Here is a 20,528-nt window from a genome sequence, read left to right on the forward strand (position 1 = left end):
GAGGAAGAGGAGGCAGGGCAGGCATGGGGGACAGGGGAGGGGTTGCCCCCACCGCCAGGAGCCTCTCCCTGCAGTGCAGGCGCCTGGGGAGTGCGGCCGCCCCTCCGCCTGCGGATCCACCGCCTCGGCACACAGCCCTCCCGCACCTGCTCCGGCCCTGGTTTCAATCATCCCTCAGTTACACGCTGTTTGCTTTCGTTGACAGCACATTTACTTGCACTTGTCAAGCACGCTGTGAATAGTGAGAGAATCAGCCCTGCCCTTCCTGATCAGAGGAAGGGGCAGGATGGGGCCAGCCCGGCCCTCCCGCGGGCGGCTCAGCCCCAGGGCCGGGGCGCAGGATCGGTCCTCGCCTGCTCGCACCGTCGGCAGCCACGGGCCAGAGAGCGGCGGCCGGGATCTGAAAAGTGCTGCGGATCCACCACCTCCCAGGGGAAACAAGGGGAGCGCCCGTCCTGGGCTCCCACGGCCCAAAGTCCACACCACAAAGTGTCCGTAATTATTTAGCTTAAGGATAATCTACATCTTTCAGATACAGCCAGCCATCATCTCCGAGGTAATCTCAGGTCACGGAGTCAGAAGGAAGAGTAATCAGCCGTTCTGAGTGTGGAAGACACAAAGAAACAAGCAGTGAGAATCAGACGGTCGTAGCAGGTTCGTTATCATCAGGGTGTTGTGCCACTAATTTCTGCCCCGGCAGCCAAAGCAGCTGGAGCAGCTCCAGCCCTGGTGCCTTGTCCTCACCCCTGCTCTGCAGATTGCCCTCTCATCAGTCCTGCTAATGTGGAAACTGGACCAGTGCAGCAATGCAGGGTTAAAAAAAGCACCGTGCTCTGCACAGATGGCCATTATTTGGCCCAAGGAGGCAGCCTGGCTAACTCGATTAATTCATAAAGCTGCTTTTGCTGTAATCACATTGCCGTGGCTGTGGTTCCTCACCAGCATTGGCCCACCTCCCGGCTCCGCACCTCCCTGTTTGGGGATGTTTGTCACCAAATGGGGTCACCCCAGTGATGTGTTTTACGGGGCAGGTCCACAGATCCCTGTCCAGCACAACCACGGGGCAGGGAGCAGCTGCCCAGGGCAGACCCGGATCTGATTACAAAGGTTGGGAAGGGTTTGTGGATGGAGAAAATACCAACAAAACAACTCCTGGGAGCTGCTGCAGCCCACAGGACAGGCTCGCCACTCAAGGAAGTTCAGCCAAGTCCTACAGTGGCAGCAGAGAAGCCACCAGAGCCCCACTTCCACCCACATCCCATCACCTCTGCAGGAGCCACCAAGGGACTGGCCAGCAGGACCACACATTCAGCCTGCAATGACTGTCAGGAAAAGCTCATCAGGACCACGGCTGGAGCTGGTTTATCCCTCAGGGCTATCCCTACACCTCCAGAGCTGGATGCACCAAGTGCTGGTGGCTCCCAGAATGCAGCAGCTTCGCCTCCCAGGAGATGCTCCCAGAGGTGGTGACAGCAGCTGCGCAGAGCCATGTCCCTGAGCCAGAAGAACATGGCCCTGGGGGCCTTGAAAACCAAGAAGTGCCATCCAGAAGTGCTAAATCTGTCTGAATTCCCACACCACCACGCAGCTTTACTCAGACAGTCCAGCCCCTGCTCTCCAGATGGGACCGTCCTGCAGGAGCATCTTTGCCCCTCCACGAACCATGTGCTCGGTGCAGGACTAGCAGCAGCATTACCGTGTTGGGGGGAGAAGCCGTTCCCTCTGTGGGGGCTGCGGAGGAGCCGCTCCCTGCCCGAGCAGCGTCCCCTCCTCTGGCGGCAGCACGCAGCTGGCACAGCGCGCGGCTCTGCCTGGCACCGAGGCCACGCCGGCTCTTGGCTCCCGACGCCCAGCAAAGCCCACGTCCCCAGACAAGCTGCCTCTCGCCAAGCTGGAGCAGTTTCGAAGGCTTTGAAAATCAGATTTCCATTTGGAGTAGAAATCAGCCATGCAGAAGCTGATATTCCCAGCCTAATTTGCCTGTTCACAGAGCACAGACACCGGCCGATTTCCCTAAATAGCCCTAATATCAAATGGCTTGCAAGCAACAAGCAAAAGCTAATGGACCACTTCTCCATTTCAAGAAGCAACCGATTTTAGAATCACAGAATCACAGAGTCATTTGGGTTGGAAAAGACCTCTAAGATCATTGAGTCCAACCCTTGACGTAGCACTGCCAAGTCCACAACTAAGTCATATCCCTAAGCACCACATCTACACACATTTTGAATTCCTCCAGTTATGGTGACCCAGCCACTTCCATGGGCAGCCCGTTCCAATGCCTCACAGCCCTTTCAGTGAAGAAATGTTCCCTGATTTCTAACCTACACCTCCCCTGGCACAACTTGAGGCCATTTCCTCATCCTATCGCTTGTTGATCAGGAGAAGAGACCGATCCCCACCCCGCCACAAGCCCCTTTGCAGTAGTAGTAGACATAAGACTTGTTCTCTAGAACATGTTCTCCATGTCCTCTGGAACATTTTCCCAGCTCCTGCCCCCCGCACACCTCCCGCAGTGCCGGTGTCCCCAGGGATGCCCACCCTGACGCAGACCGCTCGCAGCAGCCCTGGCTACAGCCCAGCCACGTGCGCAGGCACCTAGCGCGCTCCGATGCCACACTGAGCATCCTCATCTTGCTGCTCGGGAGCTGCTCCCCACGCTGTTTCCTCTTGCCCTTCAGGACCATGTTTGTTTTAAACTTGTAGACAGGGCAGTTTCTTCCTTGCTGGGATGGAAAATGGTGCTATGGACTCGGTTAAGCACTGGGCAGTTGCTCCCACTGCTTCTTTTCTCCCTTCTAGCCCTATATCCTACCAGTGGGATTTCCAACAGCTTCAGCAAGTGTAGACAAATTCCCATTGTCACAACCCTGGAGGGCTCACTCTGGCTGTCCTCCACTCTCCAAAGCTTTCTCTCTTCCACAGAGGCACAGAAAAGCCTTATAAACGTTTGTGCCCTCTCTTACAGCATTTTTTCACCTGTCTGGTGGCCAGGACCCTGAAATAGCCCAGGAAGCAGGCACGCCCCAGAGCTTTGCTCTGAGCCACGGGGCTTGTAGGTCCAGCAGAGCGCCAAAACCAGGGCATAACCCCACACCCTGCCTTGGACGCAGAGCCTGGGGTGGGGAGGGAGAGAGAGCTCATATCGTGATGGAGAGCTGACAACATCTCCCCCATTGGAGAAGCTCAGATTTAATGAGACCCTGCAGGGCTTTGTCTCGGAGGGCCCCCCAGCCCAGGCTGGATTGCACCCAGCCGGGGGCAGAGCCACGGCACCGCGTCATGCCTGCAAGCCACAGCACAGGCAAGCGAGAGAGGTGGCAGAGCCTTGTCACCGGACTGAGCTGCCCGGGGCTCTTCGCATCGCTACGGCTTTGGTTGTTAACCACGTTCTCAGGCTTTTTGCGTTGTTGCTATTTTGGTAGGTCTGGAACAGGCAGGAAAAGGAATCCGGAGGCTCCATCTCCTGCAGAGCTAATGTTTGGGCTGACCCAGCGTGGGACGCTGTGGGGCACAAGCCGCATTGCTCTGGGTCTGGCAGCAGCGCAGCTCACACGGCGAGAGCGAAAGCCGCCTGCCCTCGAGCCCGACCAGACCCAGCACCAAGGCTGCACCCACACTTCCCCTGGGCACGGGAGCTGCTCATCGCCAGGCACAGGGAGGTATTTGGGTGTTTTGCCCTCAAGATTCGCATTTGCATCACTTAAAGCACTTTAACTGCTCAGCACAGTGTGTTTCCCTAGTCCCACAGCTGTGGGTCACCCACCAGCCATTCGGACCCAACCCCTGGGGGACCAGAGGAGCCCAGCACAAACTGCCACTGTCACACACCTCCCCTTAGAGGCACCCCCGGCCACGAAGCAAGCGGACAGAGGTGTTAACCACATCCACACCAGGCACACATGCCCGACAGTGCTTCAAACCCACTCCACGCACACATTTCTCGTGCCAGCACTGCCGAGACCACGCTCCCAGGCCAGGCTGAATCTCTTCAGTGTGGGAAAGTGCTGGTGCAGCCGTGCTAGGTAGGAAAACCAGCGCTCAAAGGGCCTTTCTGTGCTTTGAGGCTGTCAGTGGGGGCCGGACCAAGCCTCAGAGTCCATCTGAGTGCACAGAAGGGACACGTCTCCGCACCACTGCTCCCATGACCCAAGCCTTTTAATCAGGACCCAGAGATCATGGCCTCAACCTCTCCCTCTGGACTGAGTCCTGCCCTACAGCCAGGCGTTCCAGAGAGGCTGTACACTGGGTTGCACGGTCTCAGCTGTCCAAATACAGATGCTAGGAGGCGTCAGGAGCTGGCAGCTCGCTGAAGTCTGCCTCGACTCGGGTCAGCGGATGCAGATGCAGCCACTGCTTCCCCAAGCAGGGCGGGAAGCTGCAGACGCAGCAGCGCCTGAATGCAGACTCACTCCTCACCTGGCAAAAACCAGCCCCCGGAGCGAGCCGCCTGGCAGGAGCATCACCAGAGGAAAGCCCCCACCGCAGGCAGAGCCCCGTGATGCTCTGAGCAGGGATCTCGAGCAGCAGGGCTGTGTCCGCACGGGCCGCTTACCTTGTTCTCTGTAGGAGCTGATGCCGGATGTTGCTGCTTGGTGATGTTCTCAGCCAGACACCAGCAGATCCTCTTCTTCTGCTCCTGGGAGTAAGCCTCCAAACTTAATAAGCACTCCGACTTCTGACGTAAAGGAAACACAGGCAGAGAGAAGGTCATTAGCTGTGTGTCGCAGGCCCCAGCTTTGTTTGCAAACTACTCGCTTCCAACACACTGTCAGATGAACGCGAGTGTAACGGGAGAGCGCGCACCAGCGTCCGGCGCTCTGGGCATGAGAAAGTAAAACAGATGGGAAATCAGCCGCACAGTGGCATCTCCTCCAGACAGAGGGAGAAGGGCTGCTGCGGTGCAGAGCAGCAGATTTCTGCTATAATAAGTGGGAGCAGAGCTGTACGGCGCGGGCAGAGCACCAGCAATTCTGCACCCTGTGCCATCACAGTGCAAACTTGCTTATTCAGCTAAATTAGATGATGGAAATTGCTCTTTGCTGTACGCAAACATCAGTGAGGGGCTGTAGCGCAAACTGATGACAACAAGTGCCTTTGGGCTGGGCAGGGCTGGGAGGGGTGCCGGGGCAGGCCAGGCTCTCCCTTGCTCCTTCATTAAGGCACGCGTCGGGGTCGTTTGGAGGAGGATGCTCCAGCTCTGGTCATGCGCCGCCCATGAGCAACGCGCAGCAAGGGAGGAATGGAGAGAAAGGACAGGAACCCACCCCAGCTGAGCCCATCGCAAGCCTCAGAGCCTGCCCTCCGCCCCAGCCCCTTCCCTACACAGCCCTGTTGTGATATGGACCTGTTCCTCTTTGACATGTCTTCTTTGGGCCAGGTCCCTCTCATTTAAGAAAGCTTCTGACCAAATTCTCTTACAAATGTCTCCCAGTGCTTAAAATGCTCATCTCTTGTGCTAAAAAAAAAAAAAAAGAAGGGCTTTAGTAGCAACTGATGCCCATTAGGATTTTGCAGGTCTCGCTTTAAAAAGGGTCCAGAAATGCCCACGGCTGGGTTACCTCCTTGTGTGGTCAGTTGTGAAAAAGACTGGAACTTTGGGACAGAACCGCAAAGGAAGAAAAAAGTCACACACTAAAAGGGGATAAAAAAGGCCTTTCATTTCCCCCTAGGATTTCCTTGCAAAGGGGCAGGACTCTGCTAGCCTGTTTTTCCCAGAAAGGTCAGACAGAACTAAGGAACTTGCACTTTGTGACTCCAGAGACAACACAACCAAAAGGGGAAATGCCATTTAGTCATACCATTTAAAACTCTGTTTGCATTGGATGCTAACTCGTTCACGTGTAATTCAAAATTCCTGCTAAAGAGGTAAACAAACCAGCCTCCTATGTCAGCTCTAGAAAAACAGATCTCTAGTCCAGCTCTTTGCCCTGCCAAGGAGACTTCCAGAGAGACAAGATTTGATTTTTCTTATGTCTGTGCATCACAACATCTACTCCTGGAGCAGAAATGGGCTTAAATATTGAAAATGCATACTCAGACTTGCTTATAAACCATCAAAATCAAACAGAGGTTTGTGATTCAGAGACACAAGGTGCTGTGTCTCCCCTTGCCCCGTATCCCAACTGCTCTGATGCTCTGTGCACCCGCTGGCGCAGCACAGTGCTCTTTCCCACACCTGATGTCTTGGTTCCTCCCAGTCCCGTGCTGGCAGATCACCAGGCCGTACCCCTGTGACACCCACTGGTCCCTTAAAAGGCACTTAATTGGTTCTGCTTTCAGAGGAGGGGATGGGTGCCCATCTGCCATGCTGGAAATCCAGGCTGGCACTTACCCACCCTGCTCCTGGGGCAGAAGCAAACAATGGCAAGGACTCAATGGAGCCTAAAAAATATCAGCACAGCTGCAAAGAGCCCAGCGCCACAATGATGCTGTAACTAATGTACGCTCCGCTCCCTACCAAGCTTTTGCAATTCCCTGGGCGCAAGGTTTAAAGCGATTCCAAGGGCGTCTCATCTCCCCTTGCTCATGATGGATGCACAGCTCACCTACCCCCGCTGTGCAGCCCCTCGCTGATTTGATTACAGTCCCCATCTCTCTGATTGAATTTGGCATAAAGCGATGCTCAGCCGCCACCGGCCGCCGAGAGCAAAGTGCCCCTCTGCCTCCCACTCAGCCTCAGCAAGCCGGCGAGACTGCTCGGCCCCAGCCCAGTGGTATTAAGGCCAGGAGAGGAGATCACCCTTTAGTCCGGTCCAAGAAGTCAGATGGGGAAGCCAAGTGCTCCCCCTTTTTTTTTTTCCAAGCTGTATTTCAGTTTTATCCAACCCGGGAGCGCAGGCTGATTGATCCCTGGGGCACCGTGGGCAGGGCTGAGGTGGGATGTGAATGGCCAAAATTGCATTTGCCCAATCTGTACACATTTTGCTATCATTTCTACTCTACAGCAGTGAGGTCTCAGCACCTTTACAGTGATCTTAAACCTCTCCAACACATTTTCAAAGAGAAGAACCATGTTTCACCACCTCTCATCAAACTGCTCCCCCCAGATAACGTGCACCTGTGTTGGGGAAGGACGCAGCCCAAACCTCAGGGCTGAGCACTCCCAGCTGCTAAAGCACAGGCTCCGACTTGCAAAGTGCTTTGGGATCCAGCCAGACAGAGAACAGACTGACTGCTACGTGGGACGGAGCTCTACCTACCGGCACATGTCCCCAGAGGCCAGCCCCAGACTAGGGACCAAACTGAGCAGCTCAGCACAGCCCGGAGCAGGGAAGCAGGGCTGCAGCACGAGCCGCCGCGCTCGGGAGCCGCTCTGGGAACCGGCCTCCCCGCTATTGTTTTCATTCAGGGAGGCTGCCGCTTCGCCTGCCAATATTTACAAAGAGAAAACAGGGTTTAATCTCACAGTGCTGGGAAAGGAGGATGCAGATGGCGTGAAGGGGGCGTTTGTGACCAGATAAAGTGAGCGACTGAAGTGGCTGCCAGTTGCTTTCTGACTGCGCTCACCCCAGTGTTTCAAAAAATATGTTATTGCAGGTGCCACACAGGAGCCTCTGGTGAGCCGGCGGCTCTGGGGCAGCGCCAGACCCTGCACCAGGGCAAGGCCCCATGGGAGAGCAGAAGTAAAACACGTGTAGGTGGAGGAGGACCCAGACTGGCCAACACAAGCCCCGGATGTGCCCTTTTTCGGCCAGGGATTGCCCAAAGGACGATTCCCGTTTGCTACATGGGAAAAGCTCCCTGCTGCGGGTGTCCCCAGGCTGAGCCCCAGCCCCACTGCGGGGAGACGACAGGACTGGGGTCAGGGCAGGCAGAGCTCCCAGGTGCCCCGGCGGACACTGGCTCCACAGCCCACAGATCAGCCGAGGGCCTCCTGGAGAGCAGCACCATGTCGCTTGAGGGGCCCCCAGACCCTACACGCCAAGCCCCTGTGCTGCAGACACGTCCCTCGGTGCAGGACCCAGCACAACAGCATCGTGTGCACACGCACAGCTCTACACATCGCTGCAAAGCAAAGCTGCAATAATAACGAGCCAGCCTCAGCCTAACACCTTCAAAACCTTGAGCTCAGCAACCGGCCCGGCCCAGGGGCTGAGTCCATTCATTGCCACCACCCCTCACACCAGCAGATGCAATCCCAGGGCAGCCAGGTCCCTGTTTTCCCCAGCAGATCAGGGGATGTGCTCGGCTCCCCTCCCCAGCTCCATAAAGCCCCTGCAAGGTTCATGGCAAGGTGCTGCGGGGCCACAGCTCACAGCCCAGCTCAGCTCTGCCCGGCCCCTGGCCTCGATCGTTCTGAGCCTTGGTCCATGGCCAAAGCCAGCAGAGATCCCAGAGGGGAAGTACCTCGGAAATGGGCTCCAGACTACAATAGCTTTCAAATCACAGAGCAAACCCTCCACCGGCGAAACAGCAAGCCCTGGGAATATCCTGTGCACAAAACATGGGCAACTGCTGGCTGGTTACTTCATGACCCGCAGAGCTAGGTCTGATGAGAAAGTTCAGTCTGCTCCTGTGCTGGGGGGGCCATGGGGGCCATTCTCTTCCTGTGGTTTTTGGACTGCTGGGCACACTGGTGGTGCCCAAAAATCAAACGCTGGTGATAAGAGCACGGGTCCTGTTGAAAGCCAGGATAACCAAAGGAGCTCACGGGTGCTTGAGCAGAAGACGTGCATGGAGCAGCCGTTCACGGAGCACAGCCATCTCTGCAGAGAAGAGCAGCTTGTGGCTGTGCAGCTTATTTTTTAGCCAGGGAGGCTCTACAACTGAAGGTAAAGAACAGAAGCATCCCATCCTTGCTTGCAACACCAAGGGCTGGCGCCTTGGAAATGGGTTTTCATTGTCCTACAGCCACCCATGGACAGTGAGCGGTGCCAGCATTAAGGCAGCACTGCCACTGCACGCTGCAGAGCCACCCGTGCAGAGCCACCTGTGACCCCAGCTCCCCCCAGGCCAGTCTCTGGCACAGCGATCCTGCTGCCGAGCACGTGGGGAGGAACGATGCCACAGGGACACCGCATAGGGGCAGAGCCTGGAAGATGCTAAGCCTCCAGGAGGATAAGATAACACAAAGAACCTTTTTCTCACCCATTTTCAGAACAGCCAACGAAGACAGGGCTCAATTTGTTTTTGCAGAGCAGCAGGCTGCCCTTAAATGGTTCATGGTGAAGGTGACAGCCTTCACGGGAATCCCCAGCCCCAAGATTAGCTAAATACTGAGCTCCCCATGCAAACACTGCTTGGGCAAACAGAGATCAGGTCCAGCACCTTCCTGCTCTGCAAGCACACTTCCTTCTCAGGCAGGAAGGGAGGCTAGTGCCTGAGCCTTTTTTAAATCTCTCCGAGACTTTAACCACATCATATCAGCTGCTCTTTTTGCCAACTTCTAGGAATTAGACCACAGAATTAGCACCAGGATAAAAAAAAATAAGAACTTCTCCAAACAGTACATTTTGTGGTCTTCTCAAAACTCAAGTTCATGTTGAACAGCAGAAAGATTCACAGAACCAAGGAAGCAAAGTTCCCCTGCTTCTCTGTTTCTCCGAGAGGAACGTGAGCCCTCCCTGCTCTGCCCTGAACTGGGAGCTGTCGTAACACCTGGCTATGGATTATGCCAACCCAGAACTTCCACCACTGGTGTCACTTCATATCATCTAACCTGGGTGAACACGCACTGGCAGAAGAGACAGAACCCAGGACTCTGTCTGCACAGAGGAGCAGCCTGGCCACCAGCTCCAGAGCCACGGCTTTGCGTGCTCTGGCCCAGAGTAAATGCCAGGAGAGTGCTGGCTTGAAGCAAATGAACATTATTTGAAGGAGAGACCCTCTAATACAACTGCAAGCACTCCAGTTGCACTGAAATGTGGGGCACATCCTGGGGATGCAGCACAGGGCTGTATTTTAGGAATGCATCAGTGTTTGGGGTAATCTGTGCATGGGTTCACATCATGACACCCTTAAGAAGCACTTTTCAAGACGTTGGCAGCCTTGCTCTGGTGTTAGATCCCCGTGCCTGCAGTTTGGACTTCTCAGCACTGTGCACAGAGAAATCCAGCGACTGAGACCTGCCATGCTTTGGGTGGAGGAAAATGGAAGTTTCCGTTCAGGAAAGAGTTAAGCTGTTGCTGCAGGCGTGAGACGGCAGAGATTCAGCCTGTGCAGATCGAGCATCCAGCTTTCACGTGAGCTAGGTGACTCAAGGTGATGCACGCCACAGCCCCGCTTGGTGTGTGGCTCCGGCAGCCCAGAAATGAGCCACCACTTGCAAGATATGCAGGAATCAAAGGAAACGTCAAAGAGCAGGAAGGGATTTTTCATCTGGCAACATCTCCTGAGCAGGACCAGCTCGGTGGGTAGGGGAGGGAATCATCCTTTTTGCCAAACAGGACTGGGAGCAGAGGGGGGAGGCAGAGGAGCACACCACATCTTCTCTAAATGTGATTCAAATTAATGTAATAAAACTGACAGGAGCAGGCAGCAAGGAGTGTGCCTGGATTTTTGTTACTGAAGCCCTTAAGTGTGACCGATTCCAACATTTCTAGCCTTGGCTGAGGTGTTTGCTCCATTGCAGCCCCTGGGAGAGATGAACTTCAAAATCCCAGGGGATCTTCCACCTCACTGCAGCACAACAAGCCCCAGCCACGAGCTCATCTGACAAATAACACTTCCCACAAATCTGACAAACATCTCTTTCCCTATTACAAATTTGAGGGAATGAGATACAACTTGAACTGAGCACATAATCCACCCCACAGATAACCGCTAATCTCCCACCTTCTCCCATCCTGCACGCAGCACCCGGTGCCAGCAGACGCCTGACTTTCTTTTTCCAGGCACCAGAACCCCAGCTACCTCCACCCCGCGTTGCTCCAGCATCAGGAGGCCATCACAGCACAAAGCTCAGGATTTCATGTTTAGCTGAGGGACTCCTAAATCACTGCTATTTTTTGTCCAGCAGCTGCAGTTAAAGCCCTCCCGCAGGGAGTTGTGCTGGGGGCTCACACACCGGGCCCTCCGGCTGCCTTAGGGTCAGAGCAGGGCACAGCCTTGAGGTTTTCTGAGCTCAACTCTTTAAGCTGGCCTTTTTGGCATTGAGTTGGAGCCATTTGTGGGTGTTTTCTTGTATTAAACACCAAAAGTAGAAATGGAGCACTTCAGAAGGAGGGACCAAGACATCATGGAGGCTGCTCAAGCCTCGACAGGGAGCAGAGGAACCAGGAGGGGCAATCACACTGCAGAGCCCAACCCAGGGTACCAGGTCTTCTAAAATGCCAGGAAAAAGGAAAAGGGAAATGAGTTCCTTGGCTTTGACTGCCAAAAACATCCTGTTTGGAGTGGAAACAAATTCATCCCAAAATGCAATTCTTCTGGCCGTTACTTTTGGGTCAGAGAAGAGAGGAATGGGGAAAATCCCGAACTGAATCCCAAACTTTTATCATTACTGATTCCATCTTTACACTGCAGGAGCTTGTGGCTGCTGATTACCCTTTCTTTCCCCAACAAACCTTCCTCAGTCACTTCTTACCCCTGCAGACCTGTGTATACAGTCCTCTCACCCTCCTGATTTGTGAAAGCAGCATTAGCTTTGACCCACCTTAACAACTAACCCCCACTGCTCTGTCACTTAACTACCCTCTTTATCACCTCCTACTTCCCCAAATTTTGAGTCATACGCACATGTTATCAGGCATGATTTGCTCTTTTCTACCATGTCAACAACTATTCTGGATGCAATAAAGTAAGAGCCAGGCTTCCCGAGCTCTCCCAGAGAGAGCAATGCTCACAAATGATGCTGTTGAGGTTTGAGACCAGGGTTTTTAACTATTTATTAGGTACCACAGCAATTTCCTGTCTTTCTAGGTTTCCAGGCCGTGTTGCGTCATGGCAAACCAAGTGCCTCTGAGGGTATCTGCTCCAGTACCTACCACGTTGCAGTGTGTCCCTGAGCCTTTAAGGCCTCTGTACCACAAGTAAACTGCTTTTCTAGGTTCAGATTCCCTGCATGGAGACTGGGGCCTAATGTGAATTAAATTTAGCAAAGCCCTGTTCCTGGGAGGAGCAGAGGACACCATGGGGAAAATTAATTATCCTATGGAGCAAGCTGGAATATCTCCAGGAAGGCCATGGAGGTGTGCACATTGCACAAGGCACAGTATCGGCCCTCACTGCAGCAGTGGCTCAGGTTAAGGAGCATTTGTTCAAGGGGTGCCCTTGCCAGCAGTTGGGACACAGCTCCATCCCCGCCGGGGGATGCGAACAGGAGCAGCGCCCACGGGACCACACAGGAGCAGGGATGTGGCCGCAGAGACCCAGGACTGGGGGGACGGTGTCGGTTCTCTGAGGCTTGCCTAGAGGATCTCCCGTGAGGACGATGCAGATCTCTGACGCAGAACGAGATCAAGCACAGATCCACAGCATTAATTTGCTCGGGTCTGTAAGCGTGCTCAGTGCAGCAGGCCAAGGAGCTGCTACTGGAAAGATTTTCTGTCAGAGCAATTTCCCCAGAGAAACACCAGTGTCTGTAGATGAAAACTTCCAGAGAAAAAGATCGATTTTGCTAGCGCTACTACAATGAAAAACTTAACGAGCTATTTGATTTTAAGTCAGTTTGGTCTGAACATGTTGGGTTTGAATCAAAAATTTCTAACAATGCAATAAAACACTGATCTGCGGTTTCCTATCAGTGGGATATTTCCGGAGCGGGAAAGGGTGTGAATATGGTCCTGGACCACGCCCACGTCTCCGGACCAGCTCCCCGGGAGGCGATCCATTCCCACCACACAGTAGGTGCTTTCTCTGACAGGTTTTACACGTGTCATCACAGGGGCTGTTTGTGCCCTGCAGGAAGGGGTCAATGGGGCCAGTCACCCACACGCAGAGTCCTGTGGGGTGGAGAAATGGGGCCCACACTGACTCAGCCCAAAGCTTTTGTCAGCAGGGGCTGCACAACTGACTTTATACCGTTTCATTTGGATTTAAAATACTGACACGGAACTGGGTTTGTATGTGTTGGTAGCACATTCATATAACAGCTGACAATTAGAGAAGTTACACAAACTTCCAGATCTACCTGACCAAAAGGTATTGTCCTCACTACCCAAATCCTGCCTTGCTGGGACCACCACAGCTACCCCACAATCACCACAAGGAGCCAAGAGCGGACAGCTCAGTGCAGGACCCTCCTCTGGTCCTGCACCCTTTCCAGCACCAACCTACATTCAGCATTTCCCACCCAGGAGGCCATATGCTCCACCGGGATCGGGGCCGTTTGCACAAGGACCTCCAAACATCACAATTCACACCCTGAAGAGCCTGTAAAATAAACACCGCTCCTGCTGTAACCTACACCGGGCTGTAAAGATCACAGTTTACCATCTGCCTGCAAATGCCTATAATGCACAGGATTTAAGCTCTGTGAGTGTCTTATTTATACGTGGTTAGGCAGAATGACTAACAGCAGCTTTTCCATGACACACCAGTTTCCCTGAAGGTTGGAGTTTTCTTTCTTGTTGAAAGTTAATTAGGCAACCCCTAGACATTTTGAAACATACTTTCATTTCTGATCACACTGGATCCAAACGCGCAAATGCCACCTTTTGGGGCAAAACATCACCCACATCATCACCCCTCTGGGTGAGAAAGGAGCAGGAGGCGCGCAGGCTGCTCAATGCCTCAGCAAAGCAATATTCCTGTGGCAAATGTTAAGTCGGCCCGGCCCCGTGGGCTCCCTTTCAACTCACAGCGGCACTAAGTACATTACAGCTCGTTGCGGGTGATTTGTGGGTAAGAAGCAGCAGTACAAGTGCTTCCACCCACCCTCAGGCCCTGTCACGGCAGTGCAGGGACCTGTCTGACCAGGTCTCGGTGACGGAGGAGCTGGGACCAACCCTAATGCCCCAGCCAGGGCCCCGCAGAGCGGAGCCCACGGACAACTCCCAGCAGGACAAGGCCCTGCTGACCAGCCCAGGGATGGGGCACTGGCTGCAAAGGGCAGGCCGGGAGCAGGTCAGGAGGGAGAAATACCCCTCATGGGTGACACGGGACAGAAGAGCCACATCCACACGAGTGTTCTTTCCTTCTGCACCCTTCCTCAGAGCTTTCTAGCTGCCAGGGGTTGTCGCAGGGTTGGGCAGCAGGACAGAAGCATCTGCCAGCAGGACGCAGGCTCAGAGCACTGCTGCACCACAGTGCTGGGACCCTGAGGGTGCCGGGAGTGTGCCAGGGCCACCACCACACCGGGGACATCCTTGTGAGCCTCCCACTGCCCCGAGTGCAGAGCCAGCCACTCTCTGCAGGCAGCCATCCTTGCAGATGGAAACCATCTCATTGCCCAGACAAGGATGCTGAGCTTTGCACCAGCACAACAGGAGGTCACACACAGGAGCCTGGCACCCAGCAGACCCCACATCCGTCAGGCAATGGGGCTGGCCTGGCCTGGAGACCCCCAGCACAGCCCCCTTGTGCCACTGCAACACAGGAGTGCTACGGTGGGTCCTGGTCACTGCTTTTATTTAACAGCAGGCCATGTCTCAAACACACCCCTCCACAGAAATACCCTCAACAGCACAAACCAATGCCCCCACCAGCCCAGCAAAGCGTCCAAGCCCATGCAATGCCTCCATGCACAGCCAGCCCACAGGAATGCCTTTAAAAAGGACCGTTCCCTCCCTCCCAGGGGCTACCAAGTCTTAAAGCCTCCCGATGACAACCCCAGGTCCCTGCAACTAAAGCTTCACTGCTGGGAAGCGAAAGTGGGGGAAAAAAGAGGGGTGACCTGATTGTGACATTCTTCCTAGCTCTCCTGCAGGAAGATGCTTGAACACCCCCAGGCTGGTGCCCAGGACAGCATCCCGTCACTTAGCAAGAGCCCATCTCCATCCACCTGAGGTCCCCTTCCACTGAGGACGGTTCACTGAGCCACAAGAAAAGCCTTTTTCTCCTGTCATTGCAGGAAAGACCCAACCAAGGCCATGGGGCTGGGGGATCCCCCCACGTACCCCGCAGGCCGGGGCATATCAAACCCAATCTCCCCACCTTGGTGAGACCACTGGGACCCAAAGCAACCCCAGGGGTCCAGGAGGAGGCCTTTGGGTAGCACAGGGCATCTCCTGCTCAGCAGGATGCCACCTTCAAGCTAGGGGCTGCCCTGAAGACACCCAAAAGCCGGGACTGGCACAGTGCAGGGTGCAAGCACCCACTGCTGGCTACAGGCACAAGGCTGCCTGCTCTGAAATACCATGGGCAGACAGGAGGAACAAGAAGGGTTTTGCAGAGACCCATAAGCGTGGCCTGTCCGGATGTACAGGAGCATCTGATCAGATCTACAGGGGAGCATGTCTGGAGGAAGGCGAATGCTTCACATTTTCTATGCAACTGCAATGCTCCAAGTGCAATGGGCTCAGCAGAGCCCTGAGAGCCAGGACCACCAAGCCCAGCAGAAGGTGAAAGCTAAGCCCTTGCTACATCTCAAAGATGAGCCTCACAGGGCCACCTGAAACGCAGCCATCTCTCGTTCAGTTACTCCTGCTTAGGAGCCTGGAGCTCTGAATTAAACTCCAAGATCCGCAGGCATTTTTCCAAGCACACAAGAGAAGGCAGGAGCACCCCATCGCCCAGCCGGGACGGCACCGGCAGGCAGCCGCCGTAGCGTTTGAGTCACAGCATGGGGGCAGCTGTGCATAGAGACATCACCCGCGCCGAGCAAGGCCCTGAGGAGGCAGGTCCTGCCCAACAGCCCCAAGAAGAAATAAAGACGGGGAAGGAACAAGAGGGGGACCTGAGAGAGAGCTCGTCAGCCCACGGTTGTGCAGCAAGTCAGGCTTTGGCCCAAGTCCCAGCCGCTCAAGGTGAACAACTTCCATCCTGGACATTTTCATCCAACTTTCACAATAGCTTATTATTTCGTGGTGCTGCTGAGCAATGTTTGCCCTTCTCCTCAGCACCCTGGGGATCTTTCCCAGACCCAAACTTCCACGCTGAAAACACAAGGCCTTGAAACCAGGAACACGCTTAAGTCAGTTGAAAGGAAAAAAAAATAACAGCTGCAGCATTTAGTGATTAGGCAGGACCAGTCACTGTGAACCAATTTTGCAGTCTCCTTGGCTGCTTCATGACACAAAAGTAACCGTGCCAACATCTGAGCGATTTCAAATCTGTTTAGAGCATTTAGCCGTGCACCAGCCACGCACATTTTTAGAGCTATGATTGTGTCTGTCTTACACTGAGCTTCCTTATTTTATTAGAGGGCTTCAAACCTGGGCGCTTGAAAACAAGAAAAGCAAGATCCCTGAAAAATAAAGTGAAAACAGCTGACAAGGAATCCCCGGGTGAAAGAACCCCAGGAGAAATCAAAGGTGAGATGCAGTGAGGAAGGTCCACCTGCAGTGCACAGGGGGGGAAAGAAAGCCTGTCTCGGTGCTGCCCAGCCTCTCCCGGCTCTCAGATTCCTTTTAGCAGCTTCTTACTAATATATTCTGGCTACAGCCATTATGTTTCCTTTCCAGACCTCTGGCAAACAAATTAAAAAGGAAGTTAAATACAACCCGTCCTGTGCTTCTTGCCCCAGCAGACAGAAGCAGAGTTGTTAGTACATGTTCAGCTCCCACTGGAAAGTTAATTTGGAAACCAGCAACACTCACCTCTGCAAGGTAAAGGATGCAGAATTTCCGATCTTCCAAACCTGTAAAGAAGAGAAAACAGGATCAAAATTAAGCTACAACTGCATTTCTGCAAGCAGAGACACTGACAGAGGAATTGGCTAAGAGACAGCGTTTAATGAATATTTATTGTTGTCATCCTACAGTACCAGGCTGTGATCTGGGAGTGATGTATGCTGCATCTGCGGGGCCATGCACCGGGCAGGCTGCGCCTGCATGGTTTTTTGCATCAACTCACTGCGCTATCACAGATTCTCCTTTGGGCTTGTCCTTTTGGGAAAAGGGTTGATTCATTCAGAGGCCACGTGTTCACTCTCCTGCCTGGTCTGCCATGGCACGTGCAGCTCGATTCATTTTGGGTGCCTGTCCTGGGCACCAGGGTCGGGTCTCTCCACATTTCCACAAATGCTTTGCTCCCAGGAGGACTCACCAGAGCAGCTCCACTTCTTATGTCCTTGCTCATTCACAGCTTCCCCCCCCGCAAGAGCCTTCAGAAAGGGCAGCTCTGCCTAGTGCTGCCTGTCCCAGCCTCCATCAGAGCCAGGAGCTGGGGTCGGTGCTTCTCCAAGGAGTTGGAGCCAAACCCCAGAGCACAGGGAAGCGACTGAGATGGGGCAGTGGCAAGAGCCCACCCTGCTCCACCAGGCTGAGGGCAGCTCCCCAAGGTCCTGCCAGCACGGTGCCACTCAGGAGACATGTCCAAGGGACCTCCCCTTCCGCAGCTTTGGGAAGGGAGAAGGTGCTGGAGGCGATGCAATGGCCAATGCTGCAACCCGTGTCGTGCTAAATCACAGAGCAGCCCGGTCTCCTCCCCGCCTCGCCGCCAGCTGTCCCTGGGGACGAATGTGTCATGCTCTGGCTGCTCCACCAGGCTGGCTCCTGCAGGCCCAGCCTTCCCTGTCCCCAGCACAAAGGCTTTGCTGAGGGTTTCCCTGGTCTTTGATCCCCACTGGTGGGACACAAGTCTGCCCAGCCCAGGGGAAGCCAGCTCCAGGCACGCATCAGCCTCACAGGAGGAGGACATGAAGCCACCGCGCGACTGGGTCCCCTCGGCTCTGAAGCAGGACACCCACCTCCCAGAGCCGCTGTGTCACCGCGCTTCCCACCAGCATGCCCTGCCAAGGCTTTGTCCTCGCTAGCGTGCGGCACTGCTGGGCAGCAGCTTTCATAACCCTTTTAACAACGTTATCTCTGCCATGAGATCAGCTCCGCAGTCTGGACACGGCTGCAGATCCTTTACAAAGCAGCATCAGCGCAGGCTCTGCTTCGTTTCAACAGCCCGTGCTGTGCTCACGACGGGAACAGGCTCCGCACAGCGGTGGAAACGCCCCGCTCCCAGAGGGCAGCGATTCTCCTGCCTGCACAGGCAGCAGCCCAGAGGTAAAGATAAGGGCTGCGACCCACTGAAGGGCTCAGATGTCACTTGAGTCCCTCTGCAGGCAACAAGAAGCCCGTGAACAAGCGCAACAGCCTGGAGCCGTTTGCTGGATGTCTCTTCCAGCTGCCTTTTGCGGGACGGCAGGCTTGCCTCCGCTGCCAGCTTTGCTTTTAGAGCACATTGCAGCAAACAGGCTGGAAAGTCACTAAAGGGACACTGTGCCATAACACGCTGCTGGAGCCCAGCCCCAACGCTACCGGTGCCTCCTGTATGAGGAGCGCCTGGGTGTTTCTGTGGGGGTCTCCCCCTGCTCCAGCCTGGCCAAGAGGCTCCAGCGCTGCCCCGCTGCATCCTCACCTCCAGGAGGGCAGTGGTGACGGAGCACCTGCCCACCTCTGTATTATGCAAAACCCATCCACTGCTCTCCACGGCTCTGCCCAAGCTCTCCCAGCACCCTCTTCCACAAAGCCCAGCAGGACCATCAGGGAGCGTTTTCCTTGCTAAGCCACGGCCTTCGATTGGAGCCCCTCAGCCAGAGTTTTTCCCCACGGAGGGAGGGTTTGGACACAGGATCCGAGCCTCCTGCTGGCACACATCAACCCTTTCTGCTGCTTCTGCTTCCCATGGTGGTCAACAGCACCAGAAGTCCCATCTTCCCAGCTGGGCTCTGCACAGCATCAGCCATGACCAAATTCACCACAGAGGGGGGAGGCCCAAAGGGGAACCATCCAGGCAGCAAGCAGAGAGCAGCTCCTGAGCTCTCCAGCCCATCTTGGAAAGCAGCTTGCAGGAGAAGCAATGGCCCAGCCACTTGTCCTCAGGAGCTTTAACCCTGTCTGACCCAAGGAAGAGGCCACCCCCAGAGATGTGCACCCTTGGCAGGGAAAGGTGATGCTGGAGTGCAACAGCCTGGGGTAAGACCCCGCTCTTTGAGCCCCTATTTATTCCTTCTGGCTTTCCACAGTAAGAAGTGAATCCAACAAAGCCCGAAACCATCAGAATTAAGTTCCGTTCTGAATTCCCTTCTGTGTAACTCGGTGCTAGTGACCTCCACAGCCAGCAGGTCCTGTCCCCATCCCTGAGGCTCACTGCCTCATAATCCACGTGGCCAGGCAGCACAGCACCTATCGGACACGCAGAGCAGGGAGCCAGCCTAGACTCAGGAGCTGCCACAATCCCATTCTTCCGTGAAGAATTGCCTTCAGCTGGGAAAAACTAGGAACTAACAGACTCCTCACGCTGCCCAGCCCCACAGCTGGGCTCCAGCTGATGCCGATCCCCAGCCAGGCATGACAGGAGGCAGGAGAGCAACGGCAGTGCCAGGAAGGACAGACCCGAGCGCAGATTTCAACACAAACCAGGTTTGCTGGGATTCTTTCCCTGGGGATTCTCCAGTCTCCGCAGGGCCAGGCGGGAGCTGCCCAGCTCGTGCTGCTCGTCCCCTGCCCTGCAGCCCACCAAGGCCACGAAGGACAAGGGGGCAGCCGCAGCCCCGCACAGGGCTCCGTCCCCACCCGACGCTGTCTGTGCCTTTTTTTGACAGCCGAACAGTGTGAACACCTTCAGCCAAATACCCTGAAATGCTAAAAGGAAATAAGCAGGAGGAAAAAAAAAAACAACAACTCACTTTAAGATATTTCCGTTTCTTCATGACGTGTTGTGACAGGGACTGGCTTGTCTTTCAGGGTAACTCGACCCATCCCTGCCCCAGGGCTGGGCTGCTGCACAGGCTCAGCGCAGGCAAGAGGAGCGTGCGAGGTTTTCGGGGACACGTCCCCATCCCCGGCTAAGCCCCGTGTGCCCGTGCTGATGTGGGGCAGGCATTTACGCAGCTCCCGGCACAGCAGCAGCCTCCAGCGCCACCCTGCCTCTGCCCACCTCCCCTGTGCAACCCAAGGAAAACACGCGCCGCTCGTGGTATTCGGGTGGTACACACCAGGTATTGGGCCAAGAAGATGGGAGAAAATGGAGAAGAAAATGGTCCTGCTCCTTTCCACAGCCTCTGCGTGGCACAGGGGACAGTGACAATGGCCACAACAAGGGCACCCTGCTCGCCAGCCATCGTATCTGCCCAGCGAGGGCAGGGCTGCATCCAGTGCCCTAAGAGGAGCTCACAGGGTGCTGGGGGGCCCTGGGTGTGTGGCGAGAGAGAAAGCCTGCTGTGCACATCCAAACCAAGCACTTGAGAGTGGACAAGTGTGTCACCCTCTGTGGCACGTGTCCCCAGGGAGGTGTGGTTGGGTGTGAGCCCATAGGGCATGCCAAAAACCTCAAAACTCAGAGTCTGGGCCTCTGGATATCATGAAGCTGTTGGCTGCAAGACAGAGTGCATTGGGATGTTGGGGACAGCAACGGGATCAGGCCTAGGGATGGGGCTCACGGGTGGGGGTCCTCACTCGGGTTGCTAAATGGGATCGCTCTTCTGTCCCCAAGCCAAGCACACACCCCCGGGGGGGCAGGATCCCAGCAAGGCAGCAGTGGTAGCATGGAAA

At 55.1% G+C, this 20,528-nt stretch overlaps 1 protein-coding gene across 4 annotated transcripts in view; it reads right to left on the reverse strand.

Annotated features, from left to right (window-relative positions):
- Positions 1-20,528, reverse strand: part of RGS3 (regulator of G protein signaling 3) — a 73,873-nt gene that overhangs the window by 18,997 nt on the left and 34,348 nt on the right. For all 4 annotated transcript variants that reach the window (XM_040531713.1, XM_040531714.1, XM_040531715.1 and 1 more), the window contains 2 exons: positions 16,641-16,681; positions 4,556-4,678 (listed from right to left, as the gene is read on the reverse strand). In XM_040531713.1, coding sequence (XP_040387647.1) covers positions 4,556-4,678; positions 16,641-16,681 — 164 coding nt within the window. The remainder of the gene's footprint in view (positions 1-4,555; positions 4,679-16,640; positions 16,682-20,528) is intronic.

This window comes from Cygnus olor, chromosome 19 (genome assembly GCF_009769625.2).
Source record: "Cygnus olor isolate bCygOlo1 chromosome 19, bCygOlo1.pri.v2, whole genome shotgun sequence".
NCBI classification, from domain to species: domain Eukaryota; kingdom Metazoa; phylum Chordata; class Aves; order Anseriformes; family Anatidae; genus Cygnus; species Cygnus olor.